This window comes from Ovis canadensis, chromosome 9 (assembly GCF_042477335.2).
Source record: "Ovis canadensis isolate MfBH-ARS-UI-01 breed Bighorn chromosome 9, ARS-UI_OviCan_v2, whole genome shotgun sequence".
Taxonomy (NCBI): Eukaryota; Metazoa; Chordata; class Mammalia; order Artiodactyla; family Bovidae; genus Ovis; species Ovis canadensis.
This window is the reverse complement of record NC_091253.1, coordinates 83,336,513-83,362,443: the sequence shown is the minus strand read 5'-3', so window position 1 is coordinate 83,362,443 and position 25,931 is coordinate 83,336,513. Positions and strand designations below refer to the sequence as shown.

The following is a 25,931-nucleotide window of genomic DNA, read 5'->3' as shown; positions in this document are numbered from 1 at the left end:
CACACAACATGCATATATGTATGGACTCTGAGAACTGGGGTTTTTTAATTTAATTTTTATTTTATATTGGAATGTAGTTGATTTACAATGTTGTATTAGTTTTAGGTGTACAGCAAAGTGATTCAGGTATACCTATATCTATTATTTTTCAGATTCTTGCCCCATATAGGTTATTACATAGTACTGAGTAGAGTTCCCTGTGCTGCAGAATAGGCCCTTGTTGGTTATCTATTTTATATATAGTACTGTGTCTATGTTAATCCCAAACTCCTAATTTGGGGAAACTCCCTCTTCCTTTCCCTTTGGTAATACTGTTTGTTTTCTAAGTCTATGAGTCTGTTTCTGTTTTGTAAATAAGTTCATTTATATAATTTTTTAGATTTCACATGTAAGTGATATCATATGATATTGTCTTACTCTGTTTGACTTAATTCGCTCGGTATGTTGATTTCTAGGTTCACCCATGTGCTTCAAGTGGCATCATTTCATTCTTTCCTGTCTGTTATTCCCCTGTATGTATATACTACCACCCATTCCCCGTCAATGGACATTCAGGTTGTTTCTATGTCTTGGTTATTGTAAACAGTACTTCAGTGGACACTGGGGTGCACGTATCTTTTTGAATTATGGTTTTCTCCAAATACATGCCCAAGCATAGGATTGATGGTTCATATGTTAGTCTTTTAAGGAACCTTTATATTATTCTCCATAGTGGCTGCACTGATTTGCATTCTCTTCAATAGTGTCATTGGGTTCCCTTCTCTCCACACCCTCTCTGGCACTTGTTGTTTGTAGACTTTTTGATGATGGCCATTCTGACTGGTTGGAGAAGGAGACGGCAACCCACTCCAGCATTCTTGCCTAGATAATCCTGTGGACAGAGGGGCCTGGTGGGCTGCTGTCCATAGGTCGCACACAGTCAGGCACAACTGAAGCTGCTAAGCAGCAGCAGCAGCATTCTGACCGGTATGAGGTGATACCTCACTGTAGTTTTGATTTGCATTTCTGTAATACTTAGTGATGTTGAACATCTTTTCATGTGCTTTTTGGCCATCGGTATGTCTCTGGAGAAATGTCTACTTAGATCTTTGGAGTATTTTTTTTTATTGGATTGTTTGTTTTCTTAATATTGGAGGTGATGAGCTGTTTGTATACTTTGGAGATTAATCCCTTGTCAATCACATTGTTTGCAAATATTTTGAGAGTTAGTTTTGAATAAAACAAACCAAAATATATCCACAAATATTCCTATTTAGTATAGGATTATTTGCTGTCATAGAGAGGAATGGTCCAATGTGGCAAAGGTAATTAAAATCTATTGTGAAGACTGAGGTAGAGATGAATTCCTATATTATCAAGAGCAAAGGTGTATCAAGAAGAAAAAGGTTAGTTCAGTCTGCAATGTGGCTTTATACCTATTCTGAGTAATTCCTATCTCTTTTAACAACCAGCCATTTCTGGGATGACTGAATACACCAAATAGTGATGGAGTAGCAATAAGAGTTCTATGTCTTTTTAGCATATGCATTTCTGGGCCTTAGTACTTGTTTTTCCCCCTACTTTCCAGAATGACCTACTTCCTCTTTCCTATCCTTTATTAGTAGTTTGCACTCTCATCATCATTGCCTACATCATTTCTAGCATAGAAGAGAGCAAGGCTGCCAACCACACAACTGTGTTCCCAGTTGAACTAATCCTTGGTCTAGACACTATGTAACTACTTCACATAATAACCTCTTTATGCATTCACTTCAGTGACCAAGCTTCTATTTCAGGAATAAGCTAATTTCAGATCAGTTCAGTTCAGTCGCTCAGTCGTGTCCGACTCTTTGCAACCCCATGAATCGCAGCACACCAGGCCTCCCTGTCCATCACCAACTCCCGGAGTTCACTCAAACTCACGTCCATCGAGTCAGTGATGCCATCCAGCCATCTCATCCTCTGTTGTCCCCTTTTCCTCCTGCTCCCAATCCCTCCCAACATCAGAGTCTTTTCTAATGAGTCAGCTCTTCACATGAGATGGCCAAAGTACTGGAGTTTCAGCTTTAACATCATTCCTTCCAAAGAACACCCAGGGCTGATCTCCTTCAGAATGGACTGGTTGGATCTCCTTGCAGTCCAAGGGACTCTCAAGAGTCTTCTCCAACACCATAGTTCAAAAGCATCAATTCTTCAGTGCTCAGCTTTCTTCACAGTCCAACTCTCACATCCATACATGACCACTGGAAAAACCATAACCTTGACTAGACGGACCTTTGTTGGCAAAGTAATGTCTCTGCTTTTGAATATGCTATCTAGGTTGGTCATAGCTTTTCTTCCAAGGAGTAAGCGTCTTTTAATTTCATGGCTGCAATCACCATCTACAGTGATTTTGGAGCCCCCCAAAATAAAGTCTGACACTGTTTCCACTGTTTCCCCATCTATTTCCCATGAAGTGATGGGACCAGATGCCATGATCTTCGTTTTCTGAATGTTGAGTTTAAGCCAACTTTTTCACTCTCCTCTTTCACTTTCATCAAGGGGCTTTTTAGTTCCTCTTCACTTTCTGCCATAAGGGTGATGTCATCTGCATGTCTGAGGTTATTGATATTTTTCCTGGCAATCTTGATTCCAGCCTGTGCTTCTTCCAGCCCAGCGTTTCTCATGATATACTCTGCATATAAGTTAAATAAGCAGGATGACAATATACAGCCTTGACGTACTCCTTTTCCTATTTGGAACCAGTCTGTTGTTCCATGTCCAGTTCTAACTGTTGCTTCCTAACCTGCATACAGGTTTCTCAAGAGGCAGGTCAAGTGGTCTGGTATTCCCATCTCTCTCAGAATTTTCCAGTTTATTGTGATCCACACAGTCAAAGGCTTTGGCATAGTCAATAAAGCAGAAATAGATGTTTTTCTGGAACTCTCTTGCTTTTTCCATGATCCAGCGGATGTTGGCAATTTGATTTCTGGTTCCTCTGCCTTTTCTAAAACCAGCTTGAACATCTGGAAGTTCACAGTTCATGTATTGCCAAAGCCTGGCTTGGAGAATTGTGAGCATTACTTTACTAGCATGTCAGATGAGTGCAATTGTTTGAGCATTCTTTGGCATTGCCTTTCTTTGGGATTGGAATGAAAACTGAGCTTTTCCAGTCCTGTGGCCCCTGCTGAGTTTTCCACATTTGCTGGCATATTGAGTGCAGCACTTTCACAGCATCATCTTTCAGGATTTGAAACAGCTCAACTGGAATTCCATCACCTCCACTAGCTTTGCTCGTAGTGATGCTTTCTAAGGCCCTCTTGACTTCACATTCCACGATGTCTGGCTCTAGGTGAGTGATCATACCATCGTGATTATCTTGGTCATGAAGATCTTTTCTGTACAGTTCTTCTGTGTATTCTTGCCACCTCTTAATATCTTCTGCTTCTGTTAGGTCCATACCACTTCTGTCCTTTATCAAGCCCATCTTTGCATGAAATGTTCCCTTGGTATCTCTAATTTTCTTGAAGAGATCTCTAGTCTTCCCCTCTTTAAAATTTTGGTGATTTTTTTTTGGATAAACTATTATAAAAAATGATACATATAAATGTATACTATAATAAATATATACAATAAATGACATGTAACTTTCTGGTCCCATTAGAATTGAGTGGAAATACATACGTTGTTGTTGTTGTCTTTGTAGTTAAGTGGTGTCCAACTCTTTGCAACCCCATGCAATGTAGCATACCAGGTCCTCTGTCCTCCACTATGTCCTGGAGTTTGCTCAAATTCATGTCCATTGCGTTGGTGATACTATACAACCATCTCGTTCTCTGCTTCCCTTTTTTTTGCCTCAGTCTTTCTGAGCATCAGGATCTTTTCCATTGAGTTGGCTCTTTGCATCAGGTGACCAAATATTGGAGCACCCGTTTCAGCAACAGTTCTTTCAATGAATATTCAGGGTTGATACAGCTATGTAATATTAATATGTTTTGATTAAAAGAGCAAATATGGATTTAATATTAGTATATTGTTAGAAGAAACATTATAGCTTTAAATATATTTTTTCAGTATTTATTTTGAACCAAATAATTTACTGCATAGTTTACATTATATCTATCATCTCTGTTTTATATGTTTCATCTGTGTTTTTGTATATGTGAGACACCTGTGATATAGTATACAGGGCATTGAACCTCAATATCATTGAGCATTAACTCATCTATAAAGAAGAAATAATGATGACACTCAGGATTAATGTAAGAATTAAGTGGCATAATTGGTATGATGTTTCATATTCATCAAATAGAATGATATTACATGCAAGCTATGTCAATCTATATATCTTTTCTTCAAAAATATAATTTTCATATATAATGGTGGTATTTTTTTCGAGGCCATAATTTGCTTTTAGAAAGTGCTGCTGCTGCTGCTGCTGCTGCTGCTGGTGCTGCTGCTGCTGCTGCTGCTGTCGCTTCAGTCGTGTCCGACTCTGTGCGACCCCAAAAATGGCAGCCCACCAGGCTCCTCCACCCCTGGGATTCACCAAGCAAGAACACTGGAGTGGGTTGCCATTTCCTTCTCCAATGCGTGAAAGTAAAAAGTGAAAGTGAAGTTGCTCAGTACTGTCTGACTCTTAGCGACGCCATGGACTGCAGCCCACCAGCCTCCTCTGTCCTTGGGATTTTCCAGGCAAGAGTGCTAGAAGTGATTAGTATATACATTTGTGACTCACTTTTTCTCTGATTATCTTTGGATGAGTAAGAAAGTTATAAGTATAGTATAAATAATTTGAATACTAGAGTATAATGATTCTGAAATTAGGTTTAGTTTACATAATGAAACAATACAGTAGCTCATCATTTGAAAACTACATCCAAAGCCATTTGAATGCCCTTTCTGGTATGGAGGAAATGACATTTCCAATCTTTTATCAATAGTTTACTTTTTATGTAAATTTTAAATTCATTTGGGGTTGGTATTATCAACCATATTATCAAAATGGAATAAGGAATAGTAAATCAACTTTTAAAAACATATAAACCAGAAATATTATTCATATATTTATTATATATGAAAACATTTAAGCATAGGACCAGAAAAGAGAAATTGTAAATGTTCTCAATAAGTTCCATATATTTTATCATTCAAGACTAGAGGTCCCTGGCCATTATTGTCTGTCTCTCTGATACTTGTGTGTCAGTGGTCTTCTTTCTCCTTGATGCTTCCTTCCCTGAAATAAGGTGGTTTCCTTCTTCCTTCTTTATACTTCCTGTTTCTCCTTGTGGCATTCTTCTATCACTTACTTATATCTCTCAAATCCCAACTATAAGCACAATTATTGAAAAGCTTCCCAGGACAACTTTGTTCTGAATCTGCAAGAGAGAAGTGATGCTCATGAATAAATAGATGCATCTGGGCTATTCCAGACTAAACTCTTCTTGACCCATTCGTTGTTCAGTCGCTCAGTCCTGTCTGACTCTTTGCAACCCCATGGACTATTACACCAGGCTTTCCTATCCTTCACTATCTTCCAGAGTTTCTTCAGACTCATGTGCATCAAGTTGGTGATACCATCCAGCCATCTCTTCCTCTGTGGTCCCCTTCAACTCCTACTTTCTATCTTTCCTAGCATCAGGGTCTTTTCCAAAGAGTCAGCTCTTTGCATCAGGTGGCCTAAATATTGGAGCTTCAGCTTCAGCATCTTGGAGTATAAAGCCAGGTTATTAATGTAGAGAAGGCAGGACCCAAGCAACTCTGGTGTGACCACTGATCCAGGTCTTAGATTTCCTATCACTATGGTGTCACTGGTAGGAACCCAAGCTAACCCCCTTCCTAAACAACTTTCAACTCTCATTATGATGTCCTGGATACCAAAATAAAGCTTTTCCACACTTGGCCAATTTATTTTCCTAGTATTTTCCTATTTAGTCCCTCTTCTTGAAACTTTTCTCTTGATCACAACTTAGTACACACATGTAAACACACAAACACACAGAAATGCACACATATTCATGACCTAATACTGCCGTTGTTACAAAAACTGCATTGTGTTAGTTACTGCACTCTGATTTTATTTTTTAGAATGTGGCTCATTCTAATAGTAAGTTATTTTTGTGATTCACCAAAAATTTGTGACCCACGGTTTTAAAAAATGTATTAGATGACTTCCAATACTCCTTTCAGTTTTCAAAATGCTATGACTCTCTTTATTCTTCTAATGAAAATTTCATTTATTAAAAACATTTTTATCTCTGAATAAAAGCAATATGGTGTGAGAAATACTCATAGAGTTCCTAGTTCTATCAATGTTCTGTTGAAACACTGGTATTTTAGGAAGGTGAATAATGAATAGGAAACTGAACTAAGAGAGTAGCAGGAAGGACAAAAAAAGTCTATCAGAAAAACAGAAGCAAGAAACCTGGATGATCCTAAGTCTGTGTGCTGTGCTTAGTTGCTCATTTGTGTCTGACTGTGCGACCCCATGGACTGTAGCTCACTGGGCTCCTCTGTCCATGGGAAATCTCCAGGCAAGCATGCTGGAGTGGGTTGCCATGCCCTCCTCCAAGGGATCTTCCCAATCCAGGGATCGACTCAGGTCTCCCTCATTGCAGGTAGGTTCTTTGTAACCTTACACAAGCCCCTTGACTTCTCAGTTCCCCCATCTAGGCAGGTGGGAAGTCAGGGAACAATGGGAAGCCCGATCCTAAATCTAAGCAACAAAAAGTTGTTATTATGTGATAGCACTCTTAGTTGTCCTAGAAGCTTCCTAATTTTTAGAAAGATTTGAGAGGGTTATTATATGAGTGCATTGTTTTGTACTCTCTAAATTGTGATGTGCTATAGCCAAAGTTGTTCTCATACCCCTGTGTAATCTGTCCCTTCTCTGTCTCATGTCTCTGACCTCCATTCCTTCCTACTCACTCCACTCCAGCCACCCTGGCCTCTTTGCTATTCTGTGGACACATGAGGACATCATATCTTAGGGAGCTTGTCCTGGAGGCTCTCTTTGCCTCAAACTAACCCTCTCCCTCACATACCCAAATGGCTTACTTTCTCAGCTTCTTTATACCTCTATTCAGATGTCACTTTGTCACTGATATCCACCCTGACAACTATTATTTGAATTGCAGACTGTTGTATACCCATTTTTTTTTGCCATTTTCACTTATCCCCCCCTTAAACACTATATAATTTACTGATTTGTGATTTTTGTGTGTGTCTTTTCCCCCCTACTTGATTATAAGCTCTATGAGAGCAAGGATTTCTATCTGCTTGGATCACCATATGCCCTAAGTATTTACAAAGGTACCTGACATACACTAGGAGCTCAGTTACTATTAATTGAATGAGTGTTTGTACTTCCCAGTGTATCAAGCAAATAACTTGTACATATGTAGTAATCAGGAAATACTTATGGTATGAAAGAACCATTTTAGATGGCATAATTTACGTTTTACATACACTTTTGAAATTCCCTAAAACACACAGCCAGCAATCAAGCTGTGACATGGTTGGGTCTGAAATCATTGTTCCCTGACTTCCCACCTGCCTAGATGGGGGAACTGAGAGGTCAAGGGGCTTGTGTAAGGTTACAAAAAGTAGGACAGTCTTTTGCCTTCTCCGACTGCATGACTTCACTTTCACTTTTCCCTTTCATGCTTTGGAGAAGGAAATGGCAACCCACTCCAGTATTCTTACTTGGAGAATCCCGAGGACGGGGAGCCTGGTAGGCTGCCATCTATGGGGTTGCACAGAGTTGGCCACAACTGAAGTGACTTAGCAGCAGCAGCAGCAAAATGGAATTACAGTTGCTCTATGTTCTGGAATAGAGATCTGTGATTTGCAGAATGGGATGTTATTTCACTTACAAACTGTTGTGTTTCTGGTACGTCTGTGTTGCTTCCAGATTTATGTTAAGAGGATGTTACCGTTGAAAGCCTAACAGTGCTCATTGTCATTCTTAGCAACAATAGGTAGCAAATTAATTTGGGGGGAAAAGTATTAAAAATTCCTAAAATTAAAGCAAAATTGGTAAACATCACAGTCCATTTTTTGTGTTGATGCTTTTTTGGGCTTTTGATTTTTTTTTAAACCTTTTTTTACCTTCTGTTTACTTTTTATCTTTCTAATAAAGAAGATAAAGGAGAAAGCTAATTGTAGGCTTTTATGGAACCTGTTGAAAATTGGGGAGCCTTTGTTTTATGATTTGGAGAAAATTTCAGTATTCCCTGTCTATGCTTGAGGAGCGTTAATAAATTTTAAGTGAAACCGAGGTGAGGGAAAGTGACTACCCAAAATTTGAGATAATACCCATCTGCGATGCCTAACCTGTTGTCTCTAATTAACGACCCTTCTCTGGCGTTCATCACGCGTTTAGCGGGGCGGGGGAGAGAAGCGGAAACAGCTGGAGCTACTGGGGGTCGCAGTTGTCCTGAACCTGGGGTGCGCGCTCCAAGCCGCCAGCCCTCCGAGGTGCTGCCGCCGCCGCCGCCGCCTCCCCCTCCGGCTGCTGATTGGCGGGGACCTCAGCATCAGCAGCATCTCCCGGAGAGGGGAGGGCGCCAAGACTGAGTCGCAGCCACAGCCTCCGGGAACCTCAGCTCCCTCCTGGCGAGACCTCGGACTTTCCCATCGAGCAACCGCGTCCCCGCTCGCCACCGCCTGGATCCCTTCCTTTTACCCGCCCCTCCGCCTCCCCCCCCCACAAAGTGGAGACCCCCTGCAGCCAAGAAAGCCACGTCTGGTCCGGACCAGGTCAGGGAGGCAGGGGCCGGTTTCCTGGGGTCCCGCGGCACCATCGCGGCCCTAGAAGCGCTGCGGTCGCCGCGCCCCAGCCGCCAAGACGCCTCGTATCTTGTACCGCGGGAAGAGCGGGTCTTCGTCCAAGATGGGCCGGCAGGGCTTAGGGGGCGCCGGCGCCGCGGGGCGCTCCATGCAGCGCTCGCAGAGCCGGAGCAGCCTCTCCGCCTCCTTCGAGGCGCTGGCCGGCTACTTTCCCTGTATGAACTCCCTGGAGGAAGAAGGTGAGGCTGTAGTTGGGGTTTCAGCCTGTACATCTCCCGTCTCGAGAAGTCGGTGGTTGGAGGGTTGGCAGGGTTTGGAGAACTCCAGGGAGCAGTATTCCTACCCTCTCCTCTCGGGACTGTGACTGGGGCCAGATACTCCAGAGCGCCGGCTGGCCGAGGAGTTCTGTTGATTGGTGGTTTGGAGAGCTCCACAGGCGCTGACTTGGTTTTCCTAATGAAGTTGACTTCAACAGTGCTTGAGAGTTGGATGAGGATGGGGTGGGTGGCAGGGTGGCCCTATTGGGCGCAACCCACTTGGTCTTGTTTCCGTTCCCTCCCGCCGTCTTGGTATTAGCATTTGATTTCGAGGGCAGAAATAATCGAAAAATAAAGAGAAAAGCAGTAGCAGAGCTTTGAAACACGATCCGAATGAGGAGAGGGGGTAATACAATGGACGGGTCAAAGGTTGACAGTACAAAAGGCTGGTTTGTGCTCTGGGCACTTGGAACTTTGTTGGCAGGCACAGTACTATGACCATTGGTTGTCAGTCTCTGGTGTTTGAGTGATGTCACTTTAATTAAGATAATGAGAAAAACAGCTGAAGGGGACTCAACTTTTAAACTTTTCACCAAGTGACTTGAAGTCCTTCATAAAGTTTTCAATAACACAACATAGGTTTTCTTTGTGAAAAACTTTCCTATAAGATTTAACAACTAATACTAGAAACATAATTTGTAAATCAAAGTAAGAATTGGCTGCTAAATAATAGTGTCCCAACATTTGAAATGCCGTTTATCCGTTTATTGATAAGCTAGTTGTAAACTGTTCATCTTTGCACATATACTAGGGTAGATCTGTTATCATCATCATATTACCTCTATTTTAGGATTTACTTTGCTTTTATTCTGTGACAACAATGACTTCTTATTTGTAAATCTACAGTTAGCCCTGATTTGAAAGAAATTACCTGCTCTGAGAACAGGTAGAAATAACTTTTTTCCATTTTTGCCAGTGGAGGACAGGAAGTGGAAAATGGCTGATTAAAAATACATCTAAAAAGTGTTTTCCAGAATAACTTGCTAGTTATTGCTGTCTAGGTTTCTTCTAGCTTATTGTTGCAGTATCAGTTTTCATTAGATTAATACAGGTTTAATGGTATGGTACTACGTCCCTATATAAATGTAACTTTTAATTTTCATACTAATCTTTTACTGTTCTTGTACATTTATGTTTTACATGTTTTCTGTTACTAAATGATTAACATTTCAGGAGATATAAACAAGTCAAGAAATTAGAAAATCAAGTTGGGTAAAGGAATGATCATAATTGTAGCCTAAAACTTTCAGTATTTGTTATTAGCCAGGCACTATTCTAGAAACCTAACATTGACGTACTCTTGTAGGCCCACAGCAGTCTTATGAGACAGTGCTTTTATAATCCCCAGTTAACAAATGAGGAAACCTAGGCAGAGAGATTCAGAAACTTGCCCAAGGTCACCCAGATAGTAGGTAATAGTCAGCATATAAACTCAATCACACAATCTGTTTACCCAAACTAAGCTATACGAGTTTATTATTTGCATACACTTGGCCACAATTACATACCTAGTAAGTGTTCAAACTAGAACTCAAATCTAGGTGTATGTAAAGATACATATTTAAATAAGACACATTGTTATAAACTCATTTCTCAATTTGAATTTTTATACCAAGTCTTCAGTCTTGACTTTGCTTCAGGTAAGCTATCATCATTCTTTCTTAAGTAGTAGCTACAATTCTTGGATTAAAAGCCTTTTTGTCCTAAAAGCCTTTTTGAGACAAAAAATAAACTTATGTCAATGAGAATTTTTCTAAATTTTAAGTAAATTGACTTAACCTTGACTCTTGCAGACTAATCCCAAAGGAAATTCCTACATCTACACATGGGAAATTGGAACAGGTTTCTATCCTATAATATGGTTTCTTGAGTTGCCAAGACAAAATGTTCCATAAGGAAGCCAGCATTTTTAAAATGAAACATATAGTTCCGTACAAGTAACCAGAGAGGAGGCACTCCCCATAAATTAGAGGTCTTTCCACTGGGTTATAGTCATTTTACTGCCAAGAGAAGAAATCCTTTCTTTGATTCTGCTATACTCCTACCACCCTTGAAAGTGCTGAGATTGTTGAGGGTTTTTCAGTATGCCCTGAAGAGTTATAATAGTTAGAAATCACTGGCCTGGAGTGGTGCTTCTCTGCAATTTTTTTCTCGAGACACCCCCACAGGACACACAAAATTCATGTGGATAACATACTCTCATAAGCTTACTCAGGACCAAATTATTATAGTCATAACTGTGAAACCGTACTAATTTATAAAGAAAATCCGTCTCAACAGATGATTTTCAAGAGAGAGCAGTGGTCTACCAGCCAGTGTGATTTAACTAAAGTAATCATCCCTGGGTTGGAAAGATCCCCTGGAGAAAGGAATGGCTACCCACTCCTGTATTACTACCTGGAGAATTCCATGGGCAGAGGAGCTTGGCGGGCTAGAGTCCTTGAGATCACAGAGTCAGATACAACTGTGTGACTAACATTTTCGCTTCTTTCAGCTGATCAGTTCAGTAGTCAGTCTGATTTTAAAGCTAGTCTCTCTCTCTCTCTTTTTTTTTTTTTTTTTTTTTTGGTCTTTTCAGAAATAGTGCAACAGCTAACTAATCTCAAATGTACTCTGCCTTCCAATTCCATATTCTCATTTCTCTCTTGGACAGCACATCCAGGCATTATCATTTTACACAAGAAGTACTGAGACGTTTAGTGAGAGCTGTGTTCTATTATTTACTCATTCATTCATTCACAAATATTTCCTGAGGCTCTGAGATGTGTTAGTCACTGTGGTAGTCCCTAATTAGCTGAATATGCTTCCTATCTTCTTAGAACTCACAGTCTAATGGAGAGAGATATTAATAGGAAATAGCTATGTAATTAAAACTGTGACAGGGCTTAGGAAGGTGAAGTAGAGTGCAATAAGAAGATAAGAAAGCCTAACAGGACTCACAGAAACGGTATCCTAAGAAATGAGGGTTAAACATGGGTTCAGGCGTCAGTAATAGCTAGCTCTCAGTGCCTCTTACATACCTTTGAGAGCAGTTTACCCAGAGTTCACAGCCAGTAAGTGGACCTGGGATCCAAACCCATAATCTGGCTCTGAAGTTTATAATCCCAACTATTCTGTGTATTATCTCTTCATTGTTTTACTGCATTTCCTTGCAACGTGCTATATTTTGAAAACCAAGTACAACAATTATGGTGGTTACCATTTATTGAGCACCTTCTCCTTTGCCACATTCCTTTGATTTCATGATAATTCTTCAAGGAACTTATTATTATTATCAATTTACACATGTGAAAACTGAGACTGAATAGTTAAGGAACTTGCCCACAGATTACAAATCTCAACAGGGCTGACTTGAGTGAGGAGGAAAGGGTCATTAGTATAAGCAAAATAAAATAAGATTGTTGACTAGACTTTGTAACTACTTTTTTTGTATGCTTTCCTTTTTTCTTTTCTTTCTTTTTTTTTTTCTTCTTTGTCCCTGGATATATTCCAGATAACTATTCTCCAAATCTCTGAATAGTTTTATTTTAAATAAAAGTAATGATAATAGCATCTACTTGTTATTTATCTATTTCTAAATTATGTTTATTTATCATTGAACTCTCTGAGTTAAGTATTAGAATCATTATGTAAGCCCCTTGGCCCCAGCATTAAGTCTACCACCCCAATATAGGATATTACTGTTTTTAGAATTTTTAAACATTATAATAATTATGAGAAAGAAGAAACCATTGAAATGGTTACCATTCCATGTAGGAGAAGCAAGTCTCCCACCCATAGATCCAGGGGCAATGGTTATGGTCATGTAATGTAGGGAAATGGCATGTATCCTAATATTTTTAGATCTGGTTTTTCAAGAGATCTTAAAGTTACTCGTTTCTGGGCTAGTGATTTTTGTTCAGTTACATATGTATAGTATGTGACGAATTTGATTTGCTTGATTTTGTGACCTTCTTCCTTGTTTAAAATTTGACTTGGCAATCCTACAGAAGGAGAGATCCTATCAACTTAATACTATTTAACAGAACAAATTAATTTATTAAATTTCTTTTACATGCCACTGTTTTGAAAGTTAAGTTACAGGAAAACCATCTAAGAAATAAGAATAGTTTAAAAATCACCAGAAGAATGCAGGAAAGTGTCTTTGCATGTGACAGTGAAGCTATGAGGAATTAATATAAAAGGAACTAAATAGACTGTATTCAGAAGACCTGTTTAATTATCCTCCACTCTTAAAGAGGCTGTACAATCAGTAAAAGACCTTATCTTATTCTAATCCTTAAGTAATATATTTATTTTTTAACTTTATTTTTTATTAAAGTATAGTTAATTTATAGTGTTGTGTTAATTTCTGCTGTACAGCAAAGTGATTCAGTTATACATACATGCATCCTTTTTAATATTCTTTTCTATTATGGTTTAATCACAGGATGTTGACTATAGTTCCCTGTGTACTTAATTCTTAATAAGCAGTCCCATTTGATTAAAATGGAGCTTAGCACTTTACTCATGCTCCATTGGAACAAAAAATTATTCATACACTTAAATATAATCCTCTTAAATACAAACATCATGTCTAGCACTGTAGGTATTCCACTATTAATAACAACAGTATAGAGTCCTACCATTCTTTTCAAGCTGAGTATCGGTGCAACTGACTGCTAGCCACTATATTTACACTGTTTTAAAATTATAGTGTGTGATCTAGACTTATTAAAATTTACCATTCATAGTTTTTATATATTTTCACAATGCCAGTGTTGGGAACAGGACATGAATAGACAGTACTAGTCCTGATACATAGCTTTTCTTAGAGGATACTATATATATCATATCTCCTAGATTGTGATTGGTTCTATATAATAAATCACTTCTTACATGAGTCCACATCATATTCAACAATAGCACAGTTTTTATATTAGATTTACGTTTAGGCTTATTGTCTGTTTTAGTCACTAAGTTATGTCTGACTGTGACCCCATGGACTAAAGTGAGGCAAAAGACTTTGGAACTTAAAAAGGTAAATCAAAGAACAGTCCACTCAAAATGCTTATCAAATATTGCATTTTAATCAAAAATTAAAAATCTTTCACTGCCAAGTGTCCAAATAATACCCTTAAAGTAATTTAAATTTAATACAAAAGTGAAGTTAAACCCCAGTTTGCTATGTTCCTTCAGCAGGTTCACTAAATTCAAAACTAGAAAATGGAGACAAGCTTCCCTATTGAGACATGTTGTATGAAATGACTTATAAAAGAAACCCACTAGAAAGTTGTAGTGGCAGCTTCCCAATGCTGCCAAGAACAATGGGTAAGTGCTCTCTGCTGGTCTTCCTAAGTCCATATTATTGATCAGAGAAGATCATTCTGTATAATCTATCACATATGGTAATGTTTATTTGGGGAGGAAGGGATTTACCTGCTGCTGCTGCTGCTGCTGCTAAGTCACTTCAGTCATGTCCGACTGTGTGTGACCCCATAGACGGCAGCCCACCAGGCTCCCCTGCCATTCCTGGGATTCTCCAGGCAAGAACACTGGAGTGGGTTGCCATTTCCTTCTCCAATGCATGAAAGTGAAAAGTGAAAGTGAAGTTGCTCAGTCATGCTAGACTCTTAGCGACCCCATAGACTGCAGCCTACCAGGCTCCTCAGTCCATGGATTTTCCAGGCAACAGTACTGGAGTGGGGTATATACACACACACATATATATATCAAGGTGACATATATATATATAGTATATATATAAAATATATATGTATACTATTTGACCAGTTGAAAAAGCTAACATAAAAGTGATAATATCAGTTCTAATTTTGAAGAATCATTTAAGGTTTAGATTATGCTAATTAGATTGAAATGAAAGGGACATTTATTTTAGCTATTCCAGTGATCATTTGTTCTCTTATTATTCCTGTAAGTCAAAGGCCAGGAAGGTAACATACATCAGTGAAGTAGGCCAGATACTAGACAAAAGGGAAAATGCAGGGACTCTGAAAAGCTGGAGAAAGCTTATCCATCCAAAAATGAATGGTGAATACTCAGTTCTAGCTAATTGATGCCAAGTTGAATATCAGCCCAGGGTTGGCAATTTCTTCTTCTCTTTTCCCGAAGAGAAGCTATAATCTGACAGTTTACTTAAAGCCTTTGCATGTTAAAATGTTGGTGCCTAAGTGAAAAAATTTAAATAATGATTGAGCCAACATTGACCACGTGTAGCTTAACTGTGCCACCAGTTGGCACCTTCTACAAAAGAAATGCTGCCTTCTCAGCTTTCCTCAGTTTTTTCTTCCTTCCCATTTTCACTGTCACCTTGATACTTTAGGACTATATTAGTTCATCTTTGAAATCATCTGAATCTCCCAACCTGCTCTCTTCCATTTCTTGATCTCCCAACTCAAATCTAACTTCGTTGTCCCCAGATCAATTTTCTTAAACATCATCTTAATATTGACATTACTCCTTCTACAAAAACTTTAGTAGATTCCTATCTCCTACTAAATAAAACCTTTAGCCTGACATTCAAAATCTTTCACAATCTGGTTCTTACATACAGTTTAGCTCCCCTGCCTTCCAAAACCCTGTAGTAGCCCAGTGATTGGGTAAAACTAAGTTTTTTGGCTCTTCCTCTCGAAATTCAGTTAAGTTTGGAGCAATGACGTCTGATCAGCAAAACCTTGGCCATTTGTTCATGTCCTCATTGGCAGGCAGGTTGAGAAAATGACAGGTGACAGTATTCACTTCTACAGTTAAAGGATGGGTTGTTTCTCATACACAGGAAGAAGGTTCAAATCCTGGTGAGCCCAAAACACTAACAAATATCCACCTAGTGATATGATTACCAGTGGGGGACAAAAACTATTAAGCTCAGCCTAATTACCTATTTTTAATTTTTTAAAATACTAGCTTGTTATTTGGTAGTTTTCCTCTTTGTTCAATAAGATAAACAGACAGGAATAGGAAAAGAAATCTATGGAAGAAACCTAAGGTGATGGGTATGGCTCTCTTCATTTTAACTTTTCCAGCAGAGTGAGCCACCAGATATCTGTGGACATTGTTATTTTGCATATAGGACAGAGACAATCTCTAAGAAAGACGACGTTAAACTGTCATCCACTTAGCTGCAGGTTGAAGTCTAGGATCTTTGAGTGATGTATAGTCCTCTCCCTCATAAACACATATGGCTTTTCATGTTATAGTGACCTGTAAACTGTAAGACGTATTATCTGCCTCCAGTACATCCTGTTTAAATTGGTAGCAACAGGATAGCCAAAGTAAACATTTTCATTTCTAAAGGAGAGAATAAGAAACACAAGGCAATCAGTCATCCACAGGAATTTTCAAATCCCATTTGGAGGGAATGGCGAAGACTGAGAGTAGAATACATTTCTCGGTTTACATATCTGGGACCCTGGTTTCTGTTTTCAGAAAGTGTTTCTTTGTCCTTTCTTTATGGCCGCAAAGGTTTCCATTAGAGAGAAGGTATAGCCCACTTCATAGCCCACTTCTCTCTAGTACAGATTAGGAAAAAAAGTAGTTACCTTTTGTATTATAAATGGACTGGTAATTATTTTTTTCTATACAGATCCTTCAGAAATTCAGAAGGCTGTTTGATTCCAATCAGCTTCAAGTATAAGTGACTCTAACCAAACACCTCATTGGACAAAGATTTTAAGCCTCAAGATCCTGTTATAGTTTCCAGCCTCTGTGCCCTGCCTACTTCTTTTGTTCTCAACTTAATGGTGACCGCCTTGATATCATTTGAAAACAGTGGGTTTGCATGGAGAAAGCAATCCCTAAATCCAGATGGCCAGCAGGCTCTCCTTCCTATGGCAGGACTCCACTTACTTATATATATAGTTTTCTCCCTTTAAGTTTAGGATAATCTCACATTATTCCAGTCATTTTTCAAAGAAGGATTTGTATACATTTTACAGTTTTCAAAATGCTTTCACATAGATTACAGTATCCAGTCCTTATTTATCACTATTCATTAAATACCACTGCATTTCATTTATTCTGTGACATAGGCTAAATTTGATCTCAAGTTTGCATATGATCAAATAAAAACTTGAACACATATCATCTGATTCTAAAATGGCATGCTCTTCTCACCACAAAATGCTGCCTTAAAATAGCTAACTTGAGAGTTAAGATGAGGTGGATGATATTTCATGTCCATTCTTCAGAGAGAAACAGGCACGAATATCAGTGGACTGATATGTGACCAAGGACAGACTTGTCAGCTAAAAAAGGCAAGGGGACCAATTTTCTAAATAAATTTCATTTGTCATCATAGCAACATCAGAAACAACATCAGGAACAAGAAGGTACCATAGAAATGACAACTCCCAAAAGAGTAAGAGTGAGAGCTATAATTTCTTAAAAGTGTTAAGAATACCAAAGTGGTAAGCCTCAACTTTTATGGGAAAAAAATAGAATGATCTTACTGCAAAAAAGTCATAAACTTGGTTTTATTTCTTGCTAAAATCAGGATTAATAATTATTAACTATATTAACAAGTAATAACAGTGGGAGCCGAGTGTTCTGATTCTCTGAGGTAATCTCTTCGTTTTGTAAGAAAGCATAAACTGTCTTCCAAAGTCTGTTCCAGTTTGCAATGGATGAGAGTTCCTGTTGCTCCATTTCCTCAGCAGCATTTGGTGTTGTCAGTGTTCTAAATTTTGGCCATTCTAATCCTAGTGTCTTGGATGATAAAGAACCCATCTGCAGTGTATGAGATCTGGGTTCAATCCTTGGGTCAGGAAGATCCTCTGAAGAAGGGAATGGCTACCCACTCCAACATTCATGCCTGTAAAATCCCATAGACAGAGGAGCTTGGCAGACTACAGTCCAAGGGGTTGCACAGTGTCAGACACAACTGAGCAATTAACACACACACAATAGGTGTGTCCTGGTATCTCATTGTTTTAATGTGCATTTCCCTGATGACATGATCTAAAGCACGTTTTCGTATGATTATTTGCCATCTGTACCCTGTCTTCTTTGGTGAGGTGTCAGGCTGTTTGGCCCATCTTATAATCGGGTTGTATGCTTTCTTATTGTTGTGTTTTAAGAGTTCTCTCTATACTTTGGATAATAGTCCACTATTAGATATCTTTTGCAACTATTTCTTTCAGCCTGTGGCTTATCTTCTCATTCTCCTGGCAGAGTGTTTTGCAAGGCAAAACTTTTTAATTTTAATGAAATCCAACTTATCAATTCTTTATTTCATGGATCATGCTATTGTTGTATCTAAAAAGTCATCACCATACCCAAAGTCATCTAGGCTTTCTCCCACATTATCTTCTAGGAGATTTATAGTTTTGCATTTTACATTTAGGCTTGTGATTCATTTTAAGTTAATTTTTTGTAAAGGATTTAAAGTCTGTGTCTAGTTTTGTTTTTTTGCATGTGGACATCCAGTTGTACTTTTAGCTGCATTATTGAAGAGACTGTTTCTGCCCCATTGTATTCAAATCCTTTGCTCCTTTGTCGAATATCAGTTGACTATATTTATGTGGGTCTATTTGGGGGATGTATATTCTATTGATCTATTACTGTAACACCATAGTAAGTCTTGAAGTTGGATAGTGTCAGTCCTCCAGCTTTATTCTTTGAGTCTTTTGCCTCTCCATGTAAACTTTATAGTGAGTTTGTCAGGATCTCAAAATAACTTGCTAGGATTTTGATTGGGATTGCATTCAGTCTGCTGATCAAGTTGCAAAGACCTGACATTTCAACAATATTACATCTTCCTACCCAGGAATATAAAATATCCCTCCATTTATTTAGTTGCTCTTTGATGTTATCCATCAGCGTTTTGTAGTTTTCCTCATATAGATCGTGTACATATTTTGTTAGCTATTATACCTAAGTATTCCATTTTTTGGATGCTAATGTAAATGGTATTATATTTTTTATTTCAAATTCCACTCGTTCATTGCTGTTATATAGGAAAGAAGTTGACTTAAATATTAAGCTTGTATTTGGCACCCTTGCTACAGTCACTTACTAGTTCCAGGAGTTTTTATGTCAATTCTTTTCAGATTTTCTACATAGACAATCATGCCACCTGTGAACAAAAACAGTTTTATTTCTTCCTTCTCTATCTGTATACCTTTTATTTCCTTTTATTCTTTTACTGTATTAGCTACAGCTTCCAGTGTGATGCTGAAAGGAGTGGTAAGAAGGAACATTCTTGCTTTGTATCTGATCTTGGTATGGAAGCTCAAGTTTCTCACTTGAGTAAGATGTTAGTTGTAAGCTTTTTGTAGATACTCCTTATCAAGTTGAGGAAGCTCTCTGCTATTCCTAGTTATTGAGAGTTTTTTATGATGAATAGAAGAAGAAGTGAAATCACTCAGTCATGTCCAACTCTTTGCGTCCCCATGGACTGTAGCCTACCAGGCTCCTCTGTCCATGGGATTTTCCAGGCAATAGTCCTGGAGTGGATTGCCATTTCCTTCTCCAAGGAAATATGATGAATAGGTGCTGGATTTTGTTGAATCCTTTTTCGACACCTGTTGATATCATGTGATTTTTATTCTAACCTGTTGATATGATGGATTACCTTAACTGACTTTTGAAAATTGAACCAACATTGTATAATTGACATAAATCCCTCTTCATCATGGTGTATATTCTTTTCACGCATTGTTGGATTTGAAGCTTCTGTTGGCCCTAAAGTTACATGGGCCAGTTTTGCTCACATTTCATTGGCCAAGCAAGTCACATGACCACACTGAACTTCATAAGTGGGAGAAATGAGAATATATTTTATCAGCCCTAATGTCTACCATAACTGTGACCTCTACTTGTAGCTTACTGTATTGAAGCTATTAATATTTAACTTTCATAATAGTTGTGACAAAGCTGATGAAATGAATGAATTTGTGTTAAACTCTGAAACAGTTTTGAAAATCAATGGTTAATTTCTATTAATTTCTATTTATTTTAGTTGTTAATGCAAATCCTGGATTAGCCCAAAAGAAATTGTCAGATATTTGTCCCTATTTTGTTTAGACTTTCAGAGACTTGAATTATGTTTATTATAGTAAGAAGCGCTGCTGCTGCTACTGCTGCTGCTAAGTCGCTTCAGTCGTGTCCGATTCTGTGCAACCCCATAGACAGCAGCCTACCAGGCTCCCCCGTCCCTGGGATTCTCCAGGCAAGAACACTGGAGTAGGTTTCCATTTCCTTCTCCAATGCATGAAAGTGAAAACTGAAAGTCAAGTCGCTTGGTCGTGTCCGACTCTTAGCGACCCCATGGACTGCAGCCCACCGGGCTCCTCTGCCCATGGGATTTTCCAGGCAAGGGTACTGGAGTGGGTGCCATTGCCTTCTCCGAAGAAGCCCTAGCAAACATAAATATAAGTGAACAAGCTTTCATGCACCATATAGTAATCTACTTAGGAATATCCATATATTGAGGTCTTGCTGGGCCACGTGGGTAAATAAACCAACCTCTTTCACATCCTGATATATCTACCAATGTGAAGTTACTAAACAGTAGCCAGCCAGAGTGCTGGAGGCAACTTGAAATTTTGAGAAATTAGAGAAGTTATTAATAAAAGATAGCTAAAGTACAATTCGAAATCATTACTGATTTTTAAAGATAAAAATCTTTTATTAAAGAGAAAGTAGCTACTCTGAACCTCAACTTGCTCATTGCTATAGGAAGGGAGTACATAAAATTACAATGATACACTGGATCCCTATAATAGCTTTTGAGATTCTATAATCAGTAATTTTAGAAATTCTCATGTTTTAATGCATTTAAAAAATCTCTAGATGAAATGCAAATGGATTCTCTAAATTATACTTGCAAAATATTTCAATAAAATATGTAAATAGGCTTATTAACTCTTGTGGTCAAAACCAAAAATTAAAGTCATTTTTCAGGATCTACCAATCTATCTTCAACCTGTTTCCATAAATCATTTTCCATATTAACATCAGGAAAATCCTGACTTTAAAATAAGTCTGTCTGCCAAAGGGTGAGATTTCCAGATAAGAGCAAGCAGGAATGGTTTCTGTGGACACAGGATTTGGAAAGTCACTCTGAGATTGTTAGGCATTTGACTGTGAGCCTCCTTTTGGGGCTTGGGAGAGTTTTAAAATCTGCAGCAGGAAGGACTTTTTGATTTTTGTTGTCAAGTCACCAGGAAAGGGTTTCCTGGTTTTCAGCTATTATTAGGGGAAACTGACACTTTGTTTAATCAAGTGGTTTTCTTTGAATTCAGAAGGTACCAAGCAATTGAGTCATCAGACTACACGAAGAATAACAGGGACATCTCCTGTGTTGCTTTCTGCTTGTGATGTTTTGTACTTCAAGAATTTGATTTTTACCTGCAGGCACCTTCTCCAAATACACTGTCTTAAAATACCCAACACTAGAATGAATGGTTTAAGAGCTCTGCAGCAACATAATCTGGACCTTAGTTTTATAGTTTGCTACCTAAGTATTTTTTAACATCTTTTAACCCACACACACATATCATATATATGTATATGATAGTTGTGCAGTGTATATATGTGTATATACATACAAATGTGTGCTTAATCATGTCCAACTCTTTGCAACCCAATGGACTGTAACACCAGGCCCCTCTGTCCCTGAAATTCTCCAGGCAAGAATACTGGAGTGGGAAGCGATTCCCTTCTCCAGAGGATAATGTTATTAATACTGGGGCTTCCCTGGTAGCTCAGAGGGCAAAGAATCTGCCTGCAATGCAGGAGACCAGGGTTCAATCCCAAGGTCAGGAAGATCCCCTAGAGAAGGGAGTGGCTACCCACTCCAGTATCTTGCCTGGAGAATTCCAGGGACAGAGGGGTCAGGTGGGCTACGGTCCATGGGGTTGCAAAGAGATGGACATGACAAAGTACACATTTGTATATATTTATATGTATGTTTTAAAATATATACTTTGCCTTATTATGGCTGTTGAGTTCTTACAAATAACTTCCATTGGTCTACTCCCGTGGTCACAACGGGTTATTTTTATACATATCCCATTAAAAAATTCATCTAAGGAATTACGTTTTGTTGCTTAACAACTACTACAAATTTAGCAGCTTAAAACAGTACCCATTTGCTAGTTCACTGTTCTGTAGGACACATCTGGCCTGGCTGGGTTCCTGCCTAGGACATCCCATGGCTGATGTCAGGCTATTGGCTGGGCTGAGTATTGGCAGAGAACAGCCTCTTGCAGGTGTTGGCCTTGAGGTCTCCATTTTCTTTTTGCCTTTCAGCTAGGCATTGCTAAAGGCTACTCTCAGACCCTTCCCACATGGTCCCCTCCATCTTCAAGACACAAAGGTACACTGAATCCTTCTTGTGTCTCAGATCTCCCTGACTGACTCTTCTGGAACCAGTCAGAGATGGTACTCTGCTTTCAAAATGTTCATGTGGGTATGTTAGGCCCACTGAGATAAGCTCCTTATCTTTAGGTCAACTGGTTAGCAACCTTACTTATATTTGCAACATCCCTTTGCCATGTAAGGTAGCACAATCATGGGAGTCATCTTAGAATTCTGCCTAATATACTTTATATAGGCATTCTCTGTTATATAGATTTTTTGGTTGAATAACATGATAAAGCATTTGAAACATTAAATGTGATTCATCATAATGAATTGTATTTAGGTTAAATTACTTTTGTTGTGAATGTGATGTAAAGGATTTGCAGTATTGAAAAATACATTTACTTTTTAAATAAGTCTATGAATGTATCAGATAAAAGTACATTTAGAAGACATATTTTTAAAAGCTATTATAAATGTATAGCATATGCCTGCTGCTGCTGCTGCTAAGTCACTTCAGTCGTGTCCGACTCTGTGTGACCCCATAGACGGCAGCATATACCTAGAGTTCATCAGATGACAATGAGTAGCCTTCTCTGTTCAGTGTATGCTGTTAATCATGGTCATGGTCATACACGAATGATAGAAACTCAGACTTCGGAGCTAAAAGACCAGAGATCATCTGTCACCCTCCCCCTCCTCTTTTTTTCATAAATGAGGAATCTGAGACTCAGAAGGGGGATAATGACTCAGAGAAGACCATAGAGCCAGCTAGTCAGTGGTAGAGATTGGCCTGGGAAACATGTTTTCTGATTTCCTGTCTAGAAGCCCATATGTATACTTATGAAAAGTTAAAGTGTTAGTTGCTCAGTTGTGTCCAACTCTTTGTGATCCCATGGACTGTAGCCTGCCAGGCTCCTCTGTCCATGGAACTCTCCAGGCAAGAATACTGGAGTGGGTGGCCACTCCCTTCTCCAGGGGATCTTCCCAACCCAGGGATAGAACCTGGGTTTCCTGCATTGCAGGCAGATTCTTTACCCTCTGAGCCACCAGGGAAGCCTCAGTATTAATGACAATATCATTCAGTTCAGTTCAGTCGCTCAGTCGTGTCTGACTCTTCATGACCCCATGAACCGCAGCACGCCAGGCCTCCCTGTCCATCACCAACTCCTGGAGTCCACCCAAACCTATGTCCATTGAGTCAGTGACGCCATCCAACCATCTCATCCTCTGTCCTCCCCTTCTCCTCCTGCCCTTTATCTTTCCCAGCATCAGGGTCTTTTCAGATGAGTCAGCTCGTCACATCAGGTGGCCAAAGTATTGGAGCTTCAGCTTCAACATCAGCCCTTCCAATGAACATCCAGGACTGATCTCCTTTAGGATGGACTAGTTGGATCTCCTTGCAGTCCAAGGGACTCTCAAGAGTCTTCTCCAACACACAGTTCAAAAGCATCAATTCTTTGGCACTCAGCTTTCTTTATAGTCCAGCTCTCACATCCATACATGACCACTGGAAAAACCATAGCCTTGACTAGACAGACCTTTGTTGACAAAGTAACGTCTGCTTTTGAATATGCTGTCTAGGTTGGTCATAACTTTCCTTCCAAGGAGTAAGCGTCTTAATTCCATGGCTGCACTCACCATCTGCAGTGATTTTGGAGCACCCTAAAAATAAAGTCTGACACTGTTTCCACTGTTTCCCCATCTATTTGCCGTGAAGTGATGGAACTGGATGCCATGATCTTAGTTTTCTGAATGTTGAGTTTTAAGCCAACTTATTCACTCTCCTCTTTCACTTTCATCAAGAGGCTCTTTAATTTTTTTTCATTTTCTGCCATAAGGGTGGTGTCATCTGCATATCAGAGGTTCTTGATATTCTCCCAGCAATCTTGATTCCAGCTTGTGCTTCCTCCAGCCCAGCGTTTCTTATGATGTACTTTGCATATAAGTGTCGTTAATGGAAGGTTTTCTATATAGCAGGCACTATCCTAAGCATTTTAAATGTATTTTTCTTAACCCTCACAAATTCTGTGAGGTAGGCATTATTATTATCATTGCCATTTACAGTTTAAGAAAGCTGAGTCACAGAAAAGGTAGCTTGCTTCATGTTAGCCAGCTGGTACATGATAATGTAAGGATTTTAAGGGATTCAAAGAGAAGCAGTTGTATACCTGGGCCCAACCTCTTCACTGTGCTCTGCTCTTTCCATCCCAGCAGTTGCTTCTAGTAGGGCCTTCCATATATTCCTACAGCTCAGTATCCTCTCCCTGAACAGCTGTACAGGCTACTCATCAGTTATATTCTGACAGCAAATCAGGGAATAGCAGAGAACTGGGAGTCAGGAAACTGTGTATAAACTCTGGTTTGGTTATTTTCTGTATGACTTCAGGGGATTTTGTCACAACTAGGACCCTTGGATACTGTATCTGTAAAATGGGGATTGTGAAAATTCTAAAGAGGACACGTTAAAAGCAATCTGTAAACAAGAGGATTACATGCTTATTGTACTGTTGCTGCTGCTGCTGCTAAGTCACTTCAGTCGTGTCTGACTCTGAGCTACCCCATAGATGGCAGCCCACCAGGCTCCCCCGTGCCTGGGATTCTCAAGGCAAGAACACTGGAGTGGGTTGCCATTTCCTTCTCCAACGCATGAAAGTGAAAAGTGAAAGAAGTCGCTCAGTTGTGTCCGACCCTCAGCGACTCCATGGACTTCAGCCTTCCAGGCTCCTCCATCCATGGGATTTTCCAGGCAAGAGTACTGGAGTGGGGTGCCATTGCCTTCTCCGATTGTGCTGTTACTTTTTCTCAAATGGTGGCTAGTTCGCTTTACCCTATACTAGCAGGTTTTCAAGTCACTTTGCTGTGATGAGTCAGACATTAAATGAAAAATAGTAGATTTTGGACACTGCAAAGGCTGTGTTCTGAGGCCTTTGGGAAGTCATGTTTTCTGTGCATACCCTCATTCTGAATTTTCAGATGTCACTGAAGTTGTATGTCTCAGTTGGTGGTGATTTTTCATTCAAGCATTCTTCACTGGAAGCGAACAGTGCAGCTTCCACAGAGGGGCTGGGACTCCCTCACACCAGCCCAGCACCTTTCATGATTCCAGTTCATACCTGTACAAAGTTTTACTACTATTTTGATTAATTTAAGTTGTGTTGATTTCTGCTGTATAGCAAAGTGAATCAGTTATATATACTATACATATATCCACTCTTTTTTAGATTCTTTTCCCTGTAATAGGTCATTACAGAGTATTGAGTAGAGTTCCCTGTGCTATACAGTAGGTCCTTATTAATTATCTATTTAATATATAATAGTGTGTATATGTCAATCCCAGTCTCCCAACTTATCCCTCCCCCTCTTCCTCCTTGGTAATGACTCTATTTCTGTTTGTAAATAAGTTCATTTGTACCATTTGTTTAGATTCCACATATAAGTGATATGATATTTGTCTTTGACTTAACTTCACTCAATTTAATGTGGCCATTCTGAGAATCACTCTCAAATAAAATCACAAATATTGAGTGTATGACTGTCAAGATCTACTCTTCATGCCCATCC

The 25,931-nt window shown here is 39.1% G+C and overlaps 1 protein-coding gene across 5 annotated transcripts in view; it reads left to right on the top strand.

Moving 5' to 3' along the window:
* RIMS2 (regulating synaptic membrane exocytosis 2) overlaps positions 1 to 25,931 on the top strand; it is a 601,723-nt gene that overhangs the window by 564,637 nt on the left and 11,155 nt on the right. Inside the window, exons 1-2 of one of the 5 annotated variants that reach the window (XM_069600410.1) lie at positions 8,852 to 8,987; positions 21,843 to 21,848. The exons of the other annotated variants lie outside the window; for them this stretch is intronic. Of the exons in view, the coding sequence (XP_069456511.1) occupies positions 8,852 to 8,987; positions 21,843 to 21,848 (142 nt within the window). Of the gene's footprint in view, positions 1 to 8,851; positions 8,988 to 21,842; positions 21,849 to 25,931 lie in introns of those variants that run through there. 5 annotated transcript variants of the gene reach the window in all.